Raw genomic sequence first — 21,520 nt, 5'->3', positions numbered from 1 at the left:
TCCCTCAATTACAGACCAAATTCAAGACAGTAATTAACAGGAGAATGTTTGCATTTACTGGTCTTCATAAAACTAAATTGCATGAGACGAAACCACCCATTTCCTTACATTCTGACTGTTTCAATCTCGAGTTTCCAGGTGCTCCAGATATTTCTGGCCGATCTGGGCTGGGGTCGGAATAGTGGCTCTCCCTTCTACCATCCCAGAGCATCCCAGAAGCTATGTGAGGGGCAAATCAGCCTGCTGGAAGGGCTAGATTTCTAGGGCTGGCCAACCCTGCATCTGCCCCTGCCTCTGTTTTTCTCATCTGTTCAGATTCTCATTGACGCACACACCGCGCCAGCAAAACTTGTCAGAAGAACCAAGTAAACTGAGACCAGGAAAATGCTCTGACACATGCCACTTATTATTAAGTGGGTAAATAAATGATTTCTGTCAATCGACTGGCAGGAAAGATATGAGAGGTGAAAGATGGACCCTCCAGTGACAAGCTGGAGCAAAACTTCTACTGGAAGTAGGGCCAGAGGGGAACCTGTAATAAACGGAAGAAGCCAGGGACCACAGCACCTGACTGATCAGATGACAGCATCTGTTTGCCTCTGCATTCAAATGCCTTGACTTGAGGGGACTCACGGTCCCCTTGCAGGAGTAGCCTTGGGGTCTAAGAAACCATCTGATGCAGCTGGGCATCTGAAGAGGTGGCTCTTGGTAACCATGACGGGAGAAACCGGGAAAGCGCTGCCGGAGAAGGTGAGAAGATTCGGGCTCTGGGAACTGCCCTTGGCCTTGTAGACAGTGACTCTATGCTCTTTGCCAGATGGTTGCACAAATCTCTGAATTGAGCCCAAAATTGTGTTCAGCACCATGGACAGTGCCCGTCACGCCTGCCAGCCCCAGTCTGCAGGCCCAGCCAGGGGAGCTTGGCAACAGCCTCCCTGCTGGCATCTTCAGTAGTCTCTTTACACGCCCAGTCCGGGTGGCCAGAAGTATCCTTCCCATGACTAGGACTTTTTATTGGTGGCTCCTTGAAGACAGAAAAGCCTTTATTTGTAAAGAGTCCCCAAACACTCCACAAGGATTGAGTACTTAACTTTGTGCTTTCCATGAATTGGACCATCTAACTCTCACAATTGTACCACAGTTACCACTGTCTGTGCTCTACAGATGATAGCACCGAGGCTCAAAGAGAAGCATTTTCCCAGGGCCATACGGCTTATGAGGAGCAGAGACAAGATTCGGAGAGGTCAATTAAACCAGAGTCTGGGTTGGGGGTTAGGCAGCTCTGTGGGGTGCAGGGGACAGATGAACCTTCCTTGAACTGAGTCAGGGTGGAGAGGGTCCTACCAAGGTACATGCACCCCTGCCCCAGATGCAGAAGAAGAAAGGGTTATTGGGGAAAATCTGAGAGGACTGAGCTTCCTGATATCAGGGCTTCCTAAGGTCTGGTCTGGATGGGGGGGACAGAAGATCTCTCCAGGGTTAAAAGTCACGTGGTCATTAGCTGACTGTCAGCCAGAAACAATTGTACCTATCCTTCAGAAGAGAAAACTAAAGTCAAAGGGGATAGTAGCATTTTTGAAACCACAAGATAGGTGCCCAATGTTCCCACAGCACACTGCTGCCCCCAACACCACTCAGAAATAACATCACAATCCAAGATGGCCAACCATGGTAGCAGGCACCAGGCTGCGATAGGGAGGCAATAGGCAGTCAGACCAAGACACTGTGGGACTGGTACACGACAGAATTAGAGGTCTGGGTCTCTGCGGCGCTCAAGTGCCTGTCCCTTCCAGTGCGGATGAGTTCTGGTCAGAAAGCAACAGCTGGGTTCTGGTCAGGTTAGGTGTCAGATTGTCTCCCAGGCCTTGGGCTTTACCTCGTCTTTGGATCGATCAGGCAGATGGCTGGGAGTGGAGGTCCAGAAGCTGACACGGAGGGACCAGGACCCATGTGTAGAGTGACTGAGTAATAGCAGATAGGCAAACAGCCCTTTGCCATGGTGTCTGGATTACTTCACAGGGTGGTCTACCCCATGGGTATCCCATGGGGAGGAGCTACCCTCTATGGAGATGAGGGCAGGGAAGATGGCAGCTCCTGACTTTGAACTCAGAGACTCTGGGACTAGACAAAGAACCCTCTCCTTCCATGCGGGCTGAAGAAAATGGCTTCCTCTAGTCTCGTTTCCCCACAAGCTCATGCTTGCTTGTGAGCAAATATGTAGGCAAACAGACACGTGTGTGTGCACCACAGACTGCACATCATGCATACACACGTGTGTGTTTTGTAAACACTTGTCTGTGTCCCCATTTTCCTCACATGCACCTTCAGCCATACCCACTTGTACACATCTTTTGGCACAAATGATTATCCCCCACGAATTCTGTCTGCCAGAAGAAAGAGAATGCCACCGTCTTGCCATTCAAATCTTTCCCATCATTCCATGTTCATCTGAGCTACCTCCTCTGGGCCTCTTTAACCTCTAACCCAAAGTCTCGGCCAGCTTGAGGCCTGGCCCCACCTCTTAGCAGGCAGCAGGCTTCTGAAGGGCAAGTCTTTGGTCCTGGGTCCCTGGATTTTGACTGTAGTCCTGGTCCTCTACCCTGTTAAGCAGCACCCCATCTCTTCGTGTTCCTGTGTGCAGATGGTCCCTGCTCCAGGCCCCCACTCTCCTCCCAGCACCAGACCTACCTTCCCACCTGCCTGTGCAATGTGCCCACCTGGAGGGCCAGCTGTCTCTATACCCAGTGAGTACACAGCTGAACTCAGCATCCTCCTCCAAGCTGAAAGGTACAACCTGCGTATCTGTCACTGCACCCAAGGCTCACAATCTCCTAGCAGCTCTCTACACACCTCCCTTACCCTACCTGTCCTCACAAGTCCCTCGGAAGTTATTGGGTCTTCTCTGGCTTCTCCTATGATGTCTCAAAGCACCCTTTCTGCCACAGATCTGAATCTCTGCACCCTTGCCCCTCCCTCTTACCTGGCCCCCACCCTCCATTCTTGCATTAACTTTCCAAGTCATGAGCAAGTGACCATTGATCCGAACCCTATGGGAACCTGTACTGCAGAAGGCCCAAGCTCCTTCGCCTGGCAGCCCAGCCACCCCTTCCCTCTTCTGACTCTTAGCTCCTTCAAAGTAGCCAACAAGACCATGGTCCTCCCCTCCCAGGCTCCTTCTCATCCACAGTCTTGCTCCTCTGAAGACATTAGCTTTTGAAGTCCTCTCCCTTGTCCCCCTTGTCCAAGGCTCAATGTCTTCATCTTCATAAGGCTGGCCTGTGTTCCCTGCCTTGGGCTTCTGTGTTAGCAGATTCCCCCCGCCCCTTCATCCTCAACTTCTCCACCTACTCTCCTTGCTAGCCCTTCAACAAATCACAGAACCCAGAAGTCGTCAAGTCTCAGAAAAGTGACAGGAGCTGAGACAATCTCCTCCAATCGTGTACTGCCTGCCAGTTTTTCTGTTCAGCAAAGGAACTTCCCTGTGGCAACAGACAGTAAGATGTGGGGCAGCAGTCAGGAGCTGTTAGGCACCTGCTACCTGCCAGGCACTGATCTGTATGTGGGCTGTCTTCTTTAGTCCTTGCAAGACACTAAGATGCAGACACTGGTTATGCCCTTTTTACAGACAAGGAGACTGAGGCTCATCAGGCTGAGAACTTACTATATATACAGTGGATCAAGGATTCAAGGGCAAACAGCGTGATTCCAGAATCCTGCCCTAACTACTCCACAGAAATAGGAGTTAGGCTGGCGGTATTTTATTACTCCCAAACTCTGCCCCCCTCCAATTCTTTACTGGACACTCTTCCATGATTCCTTCCTCCTCAGCCTCTTCGTTTTCTTCTGACCCATCCACATTCCCCCGCTTAACAAACCTAGACCATCACTCTCCACCGAGCCCCTCAAACCTCAAGGTCAGGGTGAGCCAGCATCCTCCCCTGCCTCCTGCTGTCACTACCTGCCTCTGGTAGAAATGTCTGTCGGATCCTTTGGGCATCCTGTCATCTCTTGGCCACCCTCCAGCATTCATCTGCTACCCATGGGGACTGTGGCAATCCCGGCACCTGGCTTGCAACCTTCTGCTGCATTCTGTCCTGCCACCACTCTAGATGACTTCCATTCTATACCACAGATTCAGACAAACCCAGACTCCTGGGAGCTGGAAGTCTCAGTGATAACGACCCCTCTTAGTTGTCCGCTGCAGCCACACACACTAGACCAGCAGGCACCTCCAGTTGCTCCAGCTTTGCATTTTCAGTGCACGGCCTCTCCGCCCTCCCTTCCTCCTGATTTCTGCAGTTGTGCTTGGTTAGCCTCAGGGTCCCAGGAGCTACAGTCTGCTGACTCTTCAGATCCTCCCCCAAAGAGCTGCCTGTCCCAAACACGATTGTCCAGCCCTACCACTTCCCTAAGCACATTCTCACCTGTCACGCTGACTTTCTGGAACAGTCTTCACAAAAACACAACCCTGGCCTGGGTGAGCATCTCCCTTTCCATGTCTGCATGGGGTTCAGCAGGACGCGCCCCAACCCCATTCAACTAAACAACCAGGCTCCTGAGCACCCCTTGTCCCCACTCTCAGCTGGGCCCTCAGCCCTGCCAGGTCCTTCCAGGAGACCACAGCAGATGCCCCGCCCCAACCCATGGCCCCTCTTCCAGAAACTCTGAAGTCACCTATTGTCCCTTCTACTAGCAGACACCACTGCCTTCCACTCGACCGAGAAGAGATAAGACACCAGGATTCCCTTCCCGTTCTGCCACTAGACTCCTTTCTCCATTCTCTTCCTTTCCTTCTAAGCCCAAAGGAGCTTGTGGCTCTTCCATCGGCCTCTGGAGATCGACCTCTTCCCTCTCCAGGGGCCTTGGACCCTTCTCTTGCCATCACCAGTCCTTCCCCTCTCCCAGCATTTTTTTCCTCACTGGTTTCATGTATCCCAGGTTAGACTCCATCTGGACGTATAGCAGAGGGTGACCTCGAATATCCTGCCTCCACCTCCTGAGTGATAGAATTTCAGGCACATGCTGTCACGTCTGGTTTTATGCTGTACTGGGGATTGAACCCAAGGCCTCACACATGCTTGGCAAGGGTCAAGCTACTTCACCAGTTCAGCCTTTTATTTTAAACTCTCTAAAGACGACAGCCAAAATCATGAGTCCAGCCCGCAGGCCACAGGCCACTGTGGCAGAACCCCTGCCACCCTCAGCTCTCTGCGCAGGTTCCTGTTGGCTGTGCCCCTAGACAGGGCTACCCCTTCCTTTGCCTTACACCCCAGTCATATGTTGGCTGCTGCCTGCTGGTGAGAAGACCCTGCTGGCTTCTGCCCTGGGCTTGCATGTTAATGTCACCCCAATCATAGCTGACCTATCCATCTCCCTTCACCCTCTCAGCTCAGGTTTCTAGAGGGGAGCACACTCCTCTACCCCTCCTTCCTGACCAGCCCCCCTCAGGCCCTAGGGGCTCCCCACAACAGTGGAGCCATTGCTCTCTTCCTCCCATCCCCGCCTGGCCACCAGAGCTCTATTTTTAACCCACCTCAATATCTCTGACTCAGAATCACAGGGCTCCCAGGTAGCTGCTCCCAGCTGCCTAGGCTGCTGCAGACACAGATTCAAAACCAAGAGTTGCCAGCTGGGCTTGGGCTGTGAGCATGTGTCTCCACTGTCTCCTCAATTGTCATTCACTTGGGTAACAATTGTTCAGTTCTCATAGTAAGCCCCTGAATGATCCTTTATTCCTTCTCTCTCCTAAGGCTAAGGTCCCAGCCCCTCATGATGGAGTGAAGACTGGTGTCAGCTACTCAATGGGGGCAAGGCAGACTGTGGACAATGACTGAACCACCCCTTCCAAATGACGTTCCTTCAGCGGTGGGATACAGACAGCTGGGGGGCTGCCCAAGGCCTGGCCTTAGCAGTTGAGGATAGAGCCTGGCATCTGTGTTGCTGACAGGCTCCATGCTGTGCTGAGGTTGCTAGGCCAGGGGCACACTCTGAGGAGCCAGGCTGCAGCAGGATGGCGGCTAGGTACTCTGCTATTTTCCTGACAGGCTGCGTGGCCTTTGGTAAGTCACGTTCAACTGTCTGAACCTGTTTTCTTAGGTTTAAAATAAGATCATTAGTCCCTACATCAGTGATCTTGGTGCAATTAGCTAAAATGCTCTTATTTCCTGGGGTCTTTTTTAGCCTAGGTTGGAATGACTTTGAACTTCCGATTCTCTGGCCTCCCTCCCTGCAGAGTGCTGGGATTACGGGTGTGTGCCGCCATGTGAGGTTTACGCGGTGGCAGGCCCTGAACCTGGGGTTTTGAGTGTGCCATGCAAGCACTCTATCAATGGAGCTGTATCCCTGGCTGCGGGATACTATTTCTAACACACTATACGGCGTGTGTAACCAGTACACGCTGGCCATTATCCCCACCATCATCACTCTGTGCCAACAAAAGGCCTAACCTGAGAGCTGTGGGGACCCTGTGAAGTCTCTGCCAAGCAGCAATCAGCCTGAGAGATGGGCAGACCCGCCCCATAGGAGAGACGACCTGGAGGCCAACTCAGTGGCAAATGTTGCTGTTTCCTAACCTGGGGGAGAAGATGGGACTTATTTGGCTCTGCATCCCAGAAGCTGTGGGCTGCCGGAAGGGAATTTAGTTGAGGCTCAAAGGGAAAATGGGACCGTGTGGCCTGTTAGCTACTACAGTCTCAAAGAGGACCGAGGGTGGGGGAGGGTAGTGTGTCCAGGGATCAGGACTGTGGCTTGAGGCCTGCAATATGGAAGAAGATGGGGCCAGGAGCCCACAGGATCTCAGTTCTCTTTGTGTCTCTCGGTATTCCCTTTCTCTCAAAGTCCTCCTCAGAGTCCCCATAAGTACACAGAGAGGGCAAGGTCAGGCACACTGAAGGTACCACAGAGGCCACAGAGGCCGAGGAGAGGGCTGAGCCTGGAGAAGAAAAGGAAAACAGTGCGGCTCAGAGGCCTCAGCCTGATGCCTGGATGGAAGAAAGACAGGGACCCCTTGAAAGGCAGGCCCAGAGCCAGGGTTCTTCTGGGAGCTTCAGGAGCCATGAGGATTGTAGATTTCCCTGGGAACGAACTGTTAACTATACCTCTCGAAGACATGTCTTCCTCCTAGCCTGGCTGCTAAGAATTCAAGATGATAACGCCTTGCTTTTCCCAGGGGTTGAGTTCTCTGAATGCTTTGTCTGTACACACAAGCACAAACTAAAAATATATACACATGCATATGCGTGTGTGCACACAGTACACACACACACACAACTGCACAACAAGGAACATCTGCTTGTTCTACAATACTCCAAGTTGTCAGATGCTGAGCTCCCTCAGGCTAGAGCTCCAACACCCAGAGAGAGAAGACGGTCTGAAGAAAATGGGGAAAAGGACCAACATTTAACAAACTTAGATACACTTATTAGAATCAAAGAAGGCTCAGGTCCCACTGCCTAGGAGCCGTCTGCGCGTCTCTTCAGGAGAGTGAGACAAAAACAGACTATTGTTATAGAGGACACACGAAAACCACCCCACCCCCAAGGGTAATTAGGTAGCCAGGCTCACCTGCCCTTGCAAAAAGGCCTATCAGAGTGGAGGAGAAAACGGCTCCAGTTGTCCCACCCTCCAATGGGTTTGGACCACAGTGACTCCATTGAGGAAGTGAAATTTTGCTGTCCACCCTGCTTTGCCGAGACGGGTCAGTTGAGCAGTAAGGATCACACTGAAGAACATGGGCTCTGAGGGCCTGGGGCCAGATGAGTCTCTAGTTATCCCCTGGAAAACTATCTTAGCAAGGAGGCTAAGAGAGGGCTGAGATCCTCGAAGGCCCTCCCAGCCCGATTTTATAACAGCCTGTGTAAGAAAAGGCAAGGCACAGTTCACTAAAGACGAGGGACAGGACTGGACATGCATGGGCAGAGAAGTCAGAATTTGACTAGGGCCCTGGGGAGTCAATACAAGACTGAGGCAAGCTGAAACTATCCCAGCAGGTGCTTACGGTCAGACAGCCTTTAGGGGAGCCCACCACACAGGGGCACGAGGCAGTAGAGATGTGCACTGGCTATGTTTCCATCAACTTTATGCAAGCTAGGGTCATCTTGAAAAGAGACTTCAATTGAAAACTTGCCTCTGTCAGATTACCTGTATGCAAGTGATCTTCTTGATTGATGATCGATGTGGAAGGGCCCAGACCACTGTGGGTGGTACTACCCCTGGACAGGTAGTTCTGAGTTGATAAAACAGACAAACCACAGGCCGAGCAAGCCACAAGGGGCAAACTCCATAAGCAGCACTCCTCCACGGCCTCTGCATCAGTTCCTGCTCCCAGGTTCCTGCCCTGACTTCCCTTCATGATGAGCTATGATCTAGATGCATAAGTCAAATAAACCCTCCTCCCCGTGTTGCTTTTGGCTATGGTGTTTTACCACAGCAGAAAAAAAGTGAAGGAAGGCAGAGTGTTTCCTAGAACTGAACCTGCCTAGCCTCGTTTTGGGGAGGCCAGTCAGTGTGATTACATAAAGCCCGTGGAGACACTGCAGTGGCCACCACCCACGCTTTGGGACCTTGGTAAAATGCGACCCTAGTCCTTCTCATATTCAAATGGAGAAAACAGGCCAGAGAAGTAAGACTTTAGCTAAACCCGCATGGCTAGACTCGCCTTTGATGCTCATGCTCTTCCCTGGCCCTGTCCTAGAAGTTGCGTTCCAAGAGCCTCTGAGGCTGGAATGGCAGTCACTTTGTAGCTGTTAGACCTACTGGCCCTTGGGTTCCTCCATCCACAGCCACCCAGCATGACCTGCAGTCTCCATGAGTCCTAACACTGAGAGCTCTTGAAAGGCCAGCTCTGAGCTTCCAGGAGTGGACAAGTCTCTGGCGTTGCCCCTAGGAGCTATGGGAACACAGTCAGGACCTTAGGCAACACGATGACATTTCAGCTCATTTCCACGAAGCCCTTGCCCCAAGCTGGTCCCTGGGGAGGCTGCCCAAGGAACATAGCAAAGAAAGTCTTCTTAAAACTCTACAGGCTGGGCACCAATGGAAAGCTCCCTGCATCTAAGGGCTAGCAAGTCCTCAGCACAAAGATGCCAGAGACGCCCCCACTACTCCAGGACTGGAGGCTATAAAACTGCAGGATCTGGCCTGGCATGGCTCAGTAGAGTCAAGGTACTTTCTCATCAGCTCCACTGGTCAGCAGGACCCTGCTGGCTCAATTTGCACTAATGGCGTCAGGATTGCAGGCTCAATACCTATTTGTGCAATTAGCTCTGCTCTCTTCTCAGGCTTAGCCCAAGTCCTGACCCTGGATGCTGAGAGAGGGAAGGAGCTTGCTGGGGTTCCATGGCTAGGCAGGATAAGGATGGGAGGACAAACTCCTGGTACGGGAGGACTCACACTTAGGTCAATGCAGGGTGGAAAAGCAAGGACTCCAGGTGGACTAACCTTAGCTCATCTGCTAAAACTTCTCAGCTAGACCACAATTCTAAATTCAATGAGAACTGGGAGCCTGCAGGTCTTTGCTGTGCCCATGGGAAACACAGGTGTGTCCTATCTTCTGAGGGACTGCAGAAAGGAGAAACCTATGGCTGACTGGGCAGTCAGTGACCAGGGACCTGTGTTAATCATTGACAAAGGCTGCTCCAGCCTTCAAGGGGACTGCAGGGTAATTACTTCTGGGCTCCAGGCCACACACTCAGTGACATTATGATAGCAGTGTCTGCCTTCTGGGCCTTGTGGGGAAGGAGGAGGGAGCATCCTCCAAGGCAGCTGCAGGCTCGTTGTGCACACACAGCAACAGCAGGAGCAGACAGGTAACAGGGCCAGAGGCCTGGAAGTTGAGAAAGCACTGCTTAAGGAGTGCAGATTCAAAGAGCAAGGGTCTGATCACCTTCCCTCTATGACAGACAACGTCCACCCCAAGCAGGTGGCCAAGCTTCCAACCATCTTCTTCCTAGAAAGCGAGCAGGACTGTTTTCTCTCAGATCTAGTTCTGACTGACTTCCTTCACTGGCCTATCATTTTTGTTTCCCCCGAACCAGACCCAGAATCCTTACAAGGAGCTAGCATCTTCCCCTGTCAGGTGAGTGGTGGCTCCTCTTTCCCACAACATATGGAAACAGTCCTGGAACATACAGACTCCCGGAGGGCATGATCCTCTTATCTTGCTCCTCTTCAAGCCGAGAAAAGAACGCATTAGCCAGCCCCGTTATGTATTAATTTCTGAAAGCCTCGTTCACGCAGACATAACACATCCACCCACATGGGTAAATGCTTAGACAGACGCAGAATCACCAGTACAATTATCGGGCCCCCGCAGCTGCCGGGATCAGACCTGGAACCCCTGCTGCATGCTCTCTAGAGTTCTAGGTGCCCTGGGCAAAGGGAGTTCCATAATGGAGCCCATACTCTCTCCGGGCACCTCGGGCCTTGCTGCCTGGCTGGGAACACCAGACACCAGCCCCAACAATGAGGGTGCAGAGTAGGGTGGGGAGTGGTCATGTGTGAGACTTGGCAGTTCCAGCAGTGGGGGCACTGACACTTATTGATAATTTGTTCTTTGCCTACCAGAGAGGACCAAAGGCAGCTGGCTCCGATGGGAAGAGGCAAGGGAGCTCCGGGAAGGCGAGGAGAGCACCTGGCGGTGAGTGTTCTCCATCCTGCTCCAAGCTCTGGGCCCTCCAGGACATAGAAATTGGTTCAGAGGCTTTTGCTCCCAAACCTGAGCCAAGCCTTTAACTTATGAGCCCCCGATCCCAGTTAAGAATGACTTTTTATCCTGATCATAAGCGGAGCCCTGATCCTAATCACAAACTAAGCCTACTGGTCACACTCTGAGTCCAGACCACATTCTAAGACAGAACTCTGACCCTGATCGCAGACTGACATCAGCCTCAGCTAAGTACTAATCTACACACCTACTCCACAGCCTCATTTTTCTAAAGGATTTGATAAACAAATCACAGCACTGTTTGTTTCTCTTGTCTACCCTGGCTATTTGTCCCTCTCCTCCTGGAACAGGTATGTGGATGGTACCCTGGTGTGCTACCAAAATCCCAACTGTCTACCCATCAGTCAAGACCTGCCAGGGGACAATGAGGTGGGTGGGCATCTGGACTTCAAAAGTGACAGCCCTGAAGTGGAGCTGGAATATGGCTAAGTCCCCATGCTCTGAACTGTCAGATAAAGGAAGATTCTGCTCCCGAGATGAGCTTAAAACATTTTTTCCCTTTTCCCAATCTCTTTGCATCATCAGTAGCCGAGCGCGGTGTGCAGTTTACCGCCCAGCTGTACCCACAGCGCGGGTGTATGTTTCCATGAAGGATGAGGCTGGGGTGAGGACCATTCAGGAAGACTTGGCTGGAAGCCCTGTTCGAAAGCCAGAGGGAGAATAGGGTCTTAAGGCCTTTGTAGAGAGACGTCACATAACCCAGTAGGTTCTGGTTTTGCCTTTGTTGTGAACTTCCTTTGTGGCCTTCTCAGCTCCTCTGTCTCCGTCTACACAAGGACGGCTTTAGAGGAGGATTTGCTCAGGTCTTTCCTTTGGGGCTCTGCGACCTAATGGATTTCCTGTACCTGCTGATCACCCCTTTTTCTGAGGCCCTCCATATTTTTGATTCTCTAGAAATACTTGTATAATTAAAATTTTAGAGAGAAGAGGGTGAGGGGGAAGAGGAAGAGGAGGGGGAGAGGATGGAAGTTCAGAGTCCCACAGATGAGGTTTGGATGCCAGGCCTGGTTCTTCCCAATGATGTGACTGCGAATAAATTTCTCCCTGACCCTCACATCAGCCTTGTCCATAAGATGAGCAAGATGAAACCATCTGGGGTCACTCTGAAGAGTCAAAGAGATAAAATGTACCCAGCTCCCTGAACAACCTGGCATATGGCAGCTGCTACACAATGGTGGTTAATGGTCTATAAATGACCTGACTTTAGTCTCTCAATTTGAGTGAAGGGCTGTGAACTTTGAAGTGATAAGGGTTAGGGTAGTAGATGGCAAATGGTAAGGCTGGATAGGAGACAGATAGGAACAGCTAGGGTTCAGAAACAAGATGGACAACACGGGCCCAACTAAATAGTGAACCACTGGTTTCCCCTGGCTCTCCTGGCTGTGAGGTAGGGATGTTGAAGCCAAATCTGTTCTCAGTATTTTCAAGAGAAGTCCCCAACCATACCGTGTGTGTGTGTGTGTGTGTGTGTGTGTGTGTGTGCGTGCGTGTGTTTGCATGTGTGTGGAAACCAAACATCAGGCAGTTTCCTCAACTGTTCCCTACCTTACTGTTTTTGGGATAGGGTATCTCACTGAACTTGGAGCTCACTAATTTGGTTAGGTTGGCTGGCTACCAAGCCCCAGATATCCTCCTGTCTCTTCCTCCACACTGGAATTAAAGGCACAAATAATTACACATGGCTTTTTTAAAAAAATTATTAATGTGGGTGCTATAGATCCACACTCATGTCCCCAGTATGTACACAGCAAGCACTTTATTGACTGAGCCATGTCTTCAGCCCCTATAGTGCCATGTCCTATCTTGCTATCTTAACGCATTGACTCAGATCTTTCACGATGCACCATGCTAGCCAAACAGCTCATCTCTGTGCTGTATGTGGTCCACAGGATGCTGTTCATCAGTACCCGAGTACTCTCTGCACTATATGTGGTCCACAGGATGCTGTTCATCAGTACCCGAGTACTCTATGCATTGTATGTGGTCCACAGGATGCTGTTAAACAGTACCTGAGTACTCTATGCATTGTATGTGGTCCACAGGATGCTGTTCATCAGTACCCGAGTACTCTCTGCACTGTATGTGGTCCACGGGATGCTGTTCATCAGTACCTGAGTACTCTCTGTGCTATCTTGAGCATTCTCAAGCCAGAGAACTCACCATGTCTCCCTGCAGTCTCCTGCCCCAGCCTTTGATGGCAGTGAAGGTAGAAAGTATCTCTGAGTGCTTTCCTGGCCCTTGGGACCACAGATTTCCAGGTCCCTGGCACTGCTTTCTTAGCAAGGAAGCCTGGCTGGCAGGGAGCATCCTCTCCAAAGCCAAGATAATGCCCCTGCCCTCCAGTGGCACTCTCTGGCTGGGAAACGTGGATTCTTCAGCATCCCCTGGGCCCAAGCAGGACTGCCTGGCTGGCCTCTGTGGCCTTTCTATTAATTAGCAGCTGACAGCCCAGCTTTGTAAGCGCTCTCAAGTCAGGCTGGAACCACGGCTGCCTCAGTTATACGATAAGAACCTAGGGGACTGGGCTAGGACCTTCGGCTCTACATGATTTCCCCCTTGGTATCCAATGTTTTGGCAGACACAAGGGCCACTCGAGCTCCTATGACACTTGTCCTCCTCCCTGTTATCTGAATGGAGGCCAGGAGAGGGAAAAAAGTTGACAGGCAAGCCTATACCACAGAAGAGGCTACTGTCCACAGCCAGGGGCAGGAAAGGTGAACACAGGATTGGGACAGATCCCACACTCAAGGTACTAAAGGCAGCTGCTATTCAGGGTGCCTCATCCCCTCCCAGCGGGCCACTGTTACCCCTGTCACTTCTGGACTCTCATCGACAATGCCGTTCAGAAATCTCACTGCGGTACAACATCCTTGTGTACCCTGTTCCTTCTCTCCCTCTCTCAGGCTCCTGCCTCTGACCCTTAGGATAGGCGAGAAGCTGAAAAAGTGGCTGTATGGTGTCCCCTCGTCTCCTCCTGCTCTTCAGCCTCCCTAGAAGACAGCATGTAGAGCCAGCAAACCCAACTAAACCTCAAACAACAGCGTAGGAAACAGGAGATGAGGCTGTGAATCTGACATCCCAGGGCGCAAGCTGATCTCTGAGGCCTGGCCCACCTACCTTACAGCATCCTGCCCTGAGCTGAGACTGGGGTTAGAGGCCAAGGGCTCCATTGCCAAAGGCAGAAGGAACAGGCTCAGAGCTCTGCAAGCATGGCCTACGCATCTGGGTTGTAAGCTCAGGACTCCACACCTGGTACCAGGGCACCAGGAACACGATTACACGCTAGAAGCTGCATTTTAACAAAGTTCCAGAGTGAAATGGGTAACATCCCAATGCGGAGCTGCATTTAAACAACCGGAGTTCCACCCAATTCCACTAAGTAGCCAGGAGGGACTGATGGATGGTTTGGATAAGTGGAAGAAGGACGTGGGAATGCAAAGCCTTACAACCTGGGGAGGAGATGAATAGACAGAAGAGCATTGTTGGGTTTCCCTATGTGAAGTCTGCTACCTACTAGTACGAAATCCTTGGCTCATAAAACCAAAGGGATAGGCCGGGCGGTGGTGGCACACGCCATTAATCCCAGCACTTGGGAGGCAGAGGCAGGCGGATCTCTGTGAGTTCGAGACCAGCCTGGTCTACAAGAGCTAGTTCCAGGACAGGCTCCAAAACCACAGAGAAACCCTGTCTCGAAAACAAAAACAAACAAACAAAAAAAACCCAAAGGGATAGAGACAAGACCGAACAGGAGAAGGCAGCCCCCAGACCCATGATAGTTATTTTAGATGTAGGAGCTAGAAGCAAGTTACAGGGAGAGTCAGATAGCCAAGGGGCTTAGCCCTCTGGCCCAGTGGGTCTCCAGGCCCCTGCACTTACGAAGACAGCACATCCCAAGCGTCACTAGCTCTAACCCTGTGAGGTGGGGCAGGCTGCACAGCTGGGGAGTCCGCTACCCACTGTGCCAGCCAACAGCACCACGCAGGCAGCTCACCTTGGAATTCCCCTCTGCACCAATGGCGCCCTCCCATCCCTGCTGCCTGTGCCTGCCATGCCTTTCACCCTGCTTCCCACATTGCCAGCAGGAGCAGCTGGCCCAAGAAAGGCCCTCCTGAGAAAGAGCCTCCAAACTCCCAGACCCAGAGCCAGGCTGCCTCCTTCCAGTCCTTCCCAAGCCTGCAAGGGAGAGTACACTGGAGTAAGTCAAGGAATGGGTTGCCAAACAGATCTTTTCTTTCTCAGTCTTCTGAGTCTGATCCCCGGCTGCTTTTGCACTCTGCTGGCAAGGGGAAGTTTAAGTCTAGGTTACAGAGGGACACCCCCCCACACACCATACTAGATTCCAAGGAAGGCTGGTGCCCCACCCCCAGAGGGCCTAGACTCTCTTACCATGACCTGCAATAGAATCCACAGCCATCAGCCCCCACATGATTCTCATGGGAAACCCCAGACGCAGGAAATTGTGTGCCACATTGCACGTGCCTAGATATATGTGTATTTTTCTAGATACTGACTTGGTAGTTTCTAGCAGGCTCTCAGTGAGGTCTGACAACAGACTGGTTCAGAACTCATGGCCGGAGCCCAGGACAGAGATCCGTGTGTTATTCCCAGGACCAAGGGGAGGAAAGAGTGACGGCAGGGAAGATATTTGGCTGCTCACTGTAGACTCTCACCTCTGAGTGCCTACACTTGCACAGTTTGTGTCTAACGGAAATGAACAAGAGAAGTGAAGTCCCATTTTCTGGGCAGGAAAAGTGAGGCTCACAGGTTAATAACTCAAGCAGGGACTAATAGCAAGCAGGATGGGGAGGGATGTGTAGTGAGCAATGGCATTGAGCTGGTGCAGCAACAAGAAGTCTGCTTAGGCAAACCCTAGGCCCTGCCATCATCTCAGTGCCAGAGTTTCAAAGCCCAACTGCTTCAGCCCTAATAAAAGGATGCTTTTAGATCCTTCAGTCTCTTCCTTTCCTCCTGGATTTAAAAGGATCAGGCCAGGAGAGGGCAAGGAGGTGTAGAGAAACATGCTTTTGCCCACTCGCTACTGTGTAGGGCACGACAGTAGCTCCAGAGCTAATATTCAGATAAGAGCTTCCCTGATAGTCACTGTGTCCACCCACACAGCCCCAAGACAGTCTCAGACACACATCTCCAACATACACACTCCCAGGTCAATTCCCTGAGCCTGGCGTTTGAAATTTTGGCTAATCAGCCTCCAGGACAAAGGCAGCTACGCCTTCTCTCAGGGTCCCTGCTCTCTCTTGCCCCTCCCCGTCTTCTTGGGAAACCAGAATTACGTAGCTAATGTGCTATGTGTTCTTAGGGTCCAACTATCAAACCCAGGCTTCAAGGACAGAGCTCCCATGGGAAAAAGGACTGGTTCTGGCACCTTGGTCAACAGCGATGGCCGAGAGAAAATGTCCTGAGGGTTGTCACACGCTGGCTTCCCCCATCAACAAACTGTGAGTATGAGCTTCGAAAGGCTAATGGAGTGTTGGAAAGGAAGGGAAGTCTGGAGCCTGGGGTAATGAGAATGGTACAGGCAAGAAGCAGGATAGTCAGGAATCACCTAGTCTCTCTCAGCCATGGTCCAGGTTCTGGTGACTTCAGCCTATGACTTCTCAGGGAAGGGTACCCAGCCCTTCTCTCCCAGGAAAGATGTCAGAAGCAGCCCATCATAGCCAGCCCCGAACTTCAAACCGCAAACTCAATCTATCATAGTTTGCCACTGATTCTTTATTAAACCAATTCTGCTGGATCAATGCTTCCTGCCAGTCAAAATGATGAATAAATCCTCAGTGGGTCTAGGAAGCACTTGCAGAAGCTCTGGTGGGTAATGATGGCTGTCTCCAGATAAAGGCCCAAGGCCAGTGGCTGAAACTTCATGATTCAAAGCTTGGATTCTCCAGGGGGAGTGGAAGTTCGGAAGGAGTGAAGTGATTTCTAAGCTTAGATTCAGCTAGTCCCTTGTCTCATTGATTTCTGAAGTCAAGATTAGCTGTTTGGGCCTAAGAAGAGGAAGGGGCATGACCACTGCCCTCCAGAGACGCACACAGTCTGCCTTGAACCGTCTTCCTTCCTACAGGTTCAGCATCAGCCAGCTGCAAGGCTGGGCATAGAAGCTGTGCACTTCCAGCTGCTAGTCTCTGCTGCTTGTTGCCAAAAAAACCCACATCAAATCCCAGTTGGGCTGGCAGTGGCAGTGCGAGCCTTTAATCCTAGCATTTGGGAGGCAGAGGCAGGTGGATCTCTGAGTTAGAAGCCAGTCTGGTCTATAGAGAGAGTTCCAGGACAGACAGGGCTACACAAAGAAATCCTATCTCAAAAAAGGAAAGAAACAAACAAAAAAGGTTGGCCCATTATTCTGTTGTCTGTCTTCCTGTGTCCACCCTCTCCAGTGTCCCCAAAGCCTGTGTTGGTGGAGGCTCTACAGAAAGGGGACTGCAAACCAGCATGTTATGGATGTCACAGCTAAGACTAGGAAAGCTTTGGCTGGGGGGGGGCAGGGAGGGGGTGCTTCAGTCCCAGATCTTGACCATCTAAGGGAAGATGGGTGGGGAGGGCAAGGCTTTGCAGCCAGGAGGTTCTCCATCAGTGCTTGTAAGCATGTAAGACATGCCTGGGGCTGACAAATGGGCTTGAAGATAAGAACCATGAATAGAAGTTTCCCAGCACAAAGATGGGCAGAAAAGTTGAGCACTTGATAGAAGTACCTCAGCAGTCTCAAGTGACGGTGCTGGACCTAACTGTCACCACCACTGAGGGAAGAGAAGCCTGGGATACCCAGGGACAGCGGGGGCAACATGGGAGCGTCCGGTCCCAGTCCTAGACACAGAGGCTCACTAACGATCCTGAGGAGGGTCCACCTTTGCTCACAGTTTGAAGGCTAGAGCTCTGTCCAGCAAGCCTACCGCCTCCTTGCTATCTGAGGACAGGAGGGTCAGAAAGAAAGAACAATCAATTTCTCAAAAGGAAAAGGGGAAAGGAACCCAAAGAGGCTGCCTCTCTATTCACCACCTATTTTAAGCCACCAAAGTGTTGTCTGACTGGTCATTCCCAGCCAAAGAAATCTCTCTCATTGGATGGAAAATAGCTTTGCTCTCATTACAAATCCAGCTTCCCTGGAGTTTGTAAAGAGGCTCTGGTCGGCCAAATGTTCCTTTATACAGGGAGGCCAGCAGGTAGGCAGGCAAGGGAGACAAACGGGGCAGGACACTGAGAGAGAGACAGGAAGAAAACCCGGTTAGATCTTCATCTAAACTGGTGGGCTAAGAAAGCCTCAGGAGGCTGTGAGCAGGAGCTCAGAACCATGACCGGGATAAAGATATTCCTGCTGCAAACCAGAGGCAACTCACAGCCTCTCCTTCCACAGAGTTCTGTCCACAGGCCCGATTCATATCCACTGATCATTGGTATTGACTGAGGAGATGCAAGAGGGGACAGGATCCCCTAGAGATGGGAATGAGACACTGGACTACTTGGGGATCAATAGACAGCTGCATGTCGGTCAGGACACCAGACATCTTCACTGACCACTGTGAGCAAGGTCATTCTGCCCTGCCAGTGTGAAAGCTAGCTGTATCAGGGTCCCTGCTCCTTGTCCCACCACTCTGCATGAGGGGCTGGGTAAAGTGTGCAGAGGGCTTTCATCCTGGGCCTGAGGTGCCAGTGACCTCAGTCCTCCAGGAATCTGGCTGCAGCTTCACAGGCCCAGCAACCACATTAATACCTGCAGTCAGCACCCAAGGAGCTGGCCCAGCTGCTAAGATGTCTATCTCCCTCCATGACCCTTCTCTGCAAGCTGAATGACCTGGAACTACCTCTAGGATGGCCACCTTGACTCTGCAGCCTCCAAGGGGGAGGTGCATGGCTTGGATAAGCTGAGCTCTACCCGGGTTGCAGGCAGGGCTAGGCCAGGCACAGAACACCTTTGAGCTTGTCTCCAATGCAGCCCAGACCCTAGAAAAGAGGTGGCAGGAACGTGAAGACTGAGAAAGTTCCCAGTGTGGTGCAGGGGTCCGGGGGTGTCTGCGATGCTACAGGCACCCCACTTCTCTGTGAGCTTCCAGCACAAGGAAGGAAAGTTAACTCAGGCTGGGAGGCAGGACTGGGAAGAAAGCATGCCTTCAACTGTACAAGGCATCCACAGCATCCCCACCTGGCCTCTTACCTGAAGTCGCTGTAAGGGTGGATAATCCAAAACCCGGCTGACTTAACCCTTTCCTGCTCACGCTCCACCGCTTTCTGACTGCCGAACATCCTTAGGGAGAATTTGTTGACCCCAGGTTGCAGCATGGCACCGAACTGGCGTTGCATGAAGCCGGTCTGGCCCAGGCGCACCTCGGCCTCGGGGAGAATCTGGTCACTGGCTGCCGCGCCTCCCTCCACTTTGATAGCGGTGTCCGCCGAGGGCTGTTCGCAGGAGGTGGAGGCCGGCTGCGGCTGCTGCTGGGGCGGCGGCGAGGCTGCGGGCTGTGCCGTGGCACCGGGGCGCTCGGGTTCGGCCGCCAGGCCCGGGGGCGTCCTGTCCTCGCCGGGGGACGCGTCGCCCTCGGCGGCGATGAGCCGCCGCTCCTCCGCGGAGTCATGCAGGTGCCCGTGACTGCTGCCGCTCCCTGCTCCACCACTGCCGCCGCCCCGGCTGCCCAGCGAGGCCAGGCTCCCGCGGAAGCGCCTGCAGTCACCGTTAGTGCTGGACTTGCCGGCGCTGCGGCCCGGCCCCTCGCTGTCTGCCGCCCCGAGGGCCGCACCCCGGGACTCCGCGCAGCCGGCGACCACCGAGGGCGAGGGTGAGGGCAGTGGACGCAGCCGGATGCTCCTGCGGCTCGGGTCCTGGCGGCCCCCGGCCCCCTCCTCCTCGCCATCCTCTTCCTCGTCCATGATCCACGCCTTGGCCCCCACCTGCTGCGGGAGGCTGTAAAGCCGCTTGCGCATAGACGGCGGCAGCTTGTCCATGGTGTCAGGGGCTGGGCCGGGGGCAGTGGTGCGGGTGCGGCACAGGAGACCCGCTCCAGGTGCGCCGGCCAGTGGGGACGCGTCCTTCGCTGCCGACCCGGGGCCGCCTCAGGAGCCCATGATCTCGCCGACTGCGCGCCGAGGGGAGGCTCCTAGTCCGGCCGCGGGTCCCCGGGTTCGCCGCGCTGCGCCTCCTCTCCGGCCGGGCTTGGGCGCGGGGACCCCACGCTCCCTCCCTCTCTTCCCTCCCTCCTGCGATCAGGGGCGCGGCGCGCGGCCCGGCTCCAGGCGCCCCGCCCCCGCGGGGAACAATGGGCGCGGGCAGCAGCGGCGCTGCGGCCGCCGCGCTCCGGGAACCGCTCTGGAGCGAGAGCGCACTGTCCGCGTGGCTCCCGGGCGTGCGTTCGGCGGGCGGCTGGGGCTGTCAGTGTGTGTGGCCACCCGGGCTTTGCGGCCGGCCACCCCACGATCTTGCCTTGCCTCCTCTGGCTGAGCCCGGCGGGCGGGTCCTGGGGACTCCCGCCGCAGCCAAGCGGAGCCCAGCGGCCCGCCGGGCTTACATCAGCGGCCGCCTCTCCCGGAGCGCCCTCCGGCAGCGCTCGGGCTCCCGCGCCCCGGAATATTCATGAAGCCGCCGCAGCTCGCGGGTTGCCATAGGAGCGGCTCCCGCAGCCTGGCCTGCCTACCTGGGCTTCTTAAAGGGGCAGCGGCGCCCCAGCCCAGACATAGAGGGGGGCGGGGGGCGGGCCTGGTGGGGGGCGCGGGGCGGAACCTCGCCAGCCCTTAGGGACTGAGGTAGGAGGTGTCCTTACTCCGGTGCGCGTAATGATTTCTGCTGACCAAGGACTGAGAGCGCCCCCCCAAAATGAGGGCTCCTTCTGGGCTCAATACTGGGGGGCGGGGTTTCCCAGTCTCTCCCGCGAGCTTGGGGCTTTCCTAGCCTGGCCCGCTCTCTTTACGCTAGGGTCTCGGACCCTCCTCTGGGGAGGCGTGTCGGTCGCCTGGTTGCGGAGCGGCTGCTTTCCCGCAACTCGCCTGGAGAGGGGGTTTCCGGAAAACGCTTCGAGTCCGGGCGGCTCCCAGGGTTTTCCTGAGCCACGGGCGGGGGGCGAACCCCGCATGGGTCTTCCCCAGCGTGGCGCCGAGGGCTTGCGGGAAACTCTCCAGGCGCGCACAGGGCGCACGGATGGACCCGGCCCTTCGAGGTAAGACTTCGAAGAAATGCGCGGGCAGCGGCAACCACAGACTCGGGATCCCAGCGGCAGACTCCCCACCTCCCACTACCCAGCGTCTTTCCTGGAGCGATTCGATGTGGGGTTCCCAGGACCCGGCTGTAGCCAGAAGGCTATGGGCAGGCTTCTCTGGCGACCTGGCACTCTGAGGACTGGTTTTGAATCCCTATCCCTGTGTTCTCATCCAGTTGAGACACCTCCCGTATGCACCGGCGTTAGAGGGTTCCACCTCCACCCAGACACCCTTTCCCCTCGCCCAGCATCTGCACAGCCCAGCCCCCATTTGATCCCTCTCTTGAGGCAGTCCGGGAATGCACCTGGGCGTCTTCTCTCTCCCTGTGTTACATTCTCGGCTTAAGGGCAAATCCTAGTAGCTCAGCCTAAGGTATGGTACACTAACACTTCAGGACAGCGTGTAACACCCCACATTATCTCAGAAATTGGGTGAAGGGGCGGTTCTCCGAGGGAGAGCTGGCCAGAGAAGGTTGGAGTCTGTGGTACAGAGACAGACCCTCAGCAGACAAGGACAGGAAGGCAAAAACGGCCCCCAACTCTCTGAGGAATAGCATGAAGTTTAAATTTGAATTCTTAGCCTGCTTGTGTCCGTACACACACC

General features: G+C 53.6%; 1 protein-coding gene across 1 annotated transcript in view; it reads right to left on the bottom strand.

Annotated features, from left to right (window-relative positions):
• Positions 1 to 19,913, bottom strand: part of Hcn4 (hyperpolarization activated cyclic nucleotide gated potassium channel 4) — a 39,862-nt gene extending 19,949 nt beyond the window's left edge. The window contains exon 1 of the mRNA XM_057767343.1: positions 18,888 to 19,913. Within this exon, the coding sequence (XP_057623326.1) occupies positions 18,888 to 19,672 (785 nt within the window). The 5' untranslated portion in view covers positions 19,673 to 19,913. The remainder of the gene's footprint in view (positions 1 to 18,887) is intronic.
• Positions 19,914 to 21,520: the final 1,607 nt, after the last annotated feature.

The sequence above is a fragment of the Chionomys nivalis genome, chromosome 4 (genome assembly GCF_950005125.1).
Source record: "Chionomys nivalis chromosome 4, mChiNiv1.1, whole genome shotgun sequence".
In the NCBI taxonomy this organism is placed as follows: Eukaryota; Metazoa; Chordata; class Mammalia; order Rodentia; family Cricetidae; genus Chionomys; species Chionomys nivalis.
The sequence above is the reverse complement of the archived record's forward strand: the minus strand, read 5'-3'. Positions and strand labels throughout refer to the sequence as shown.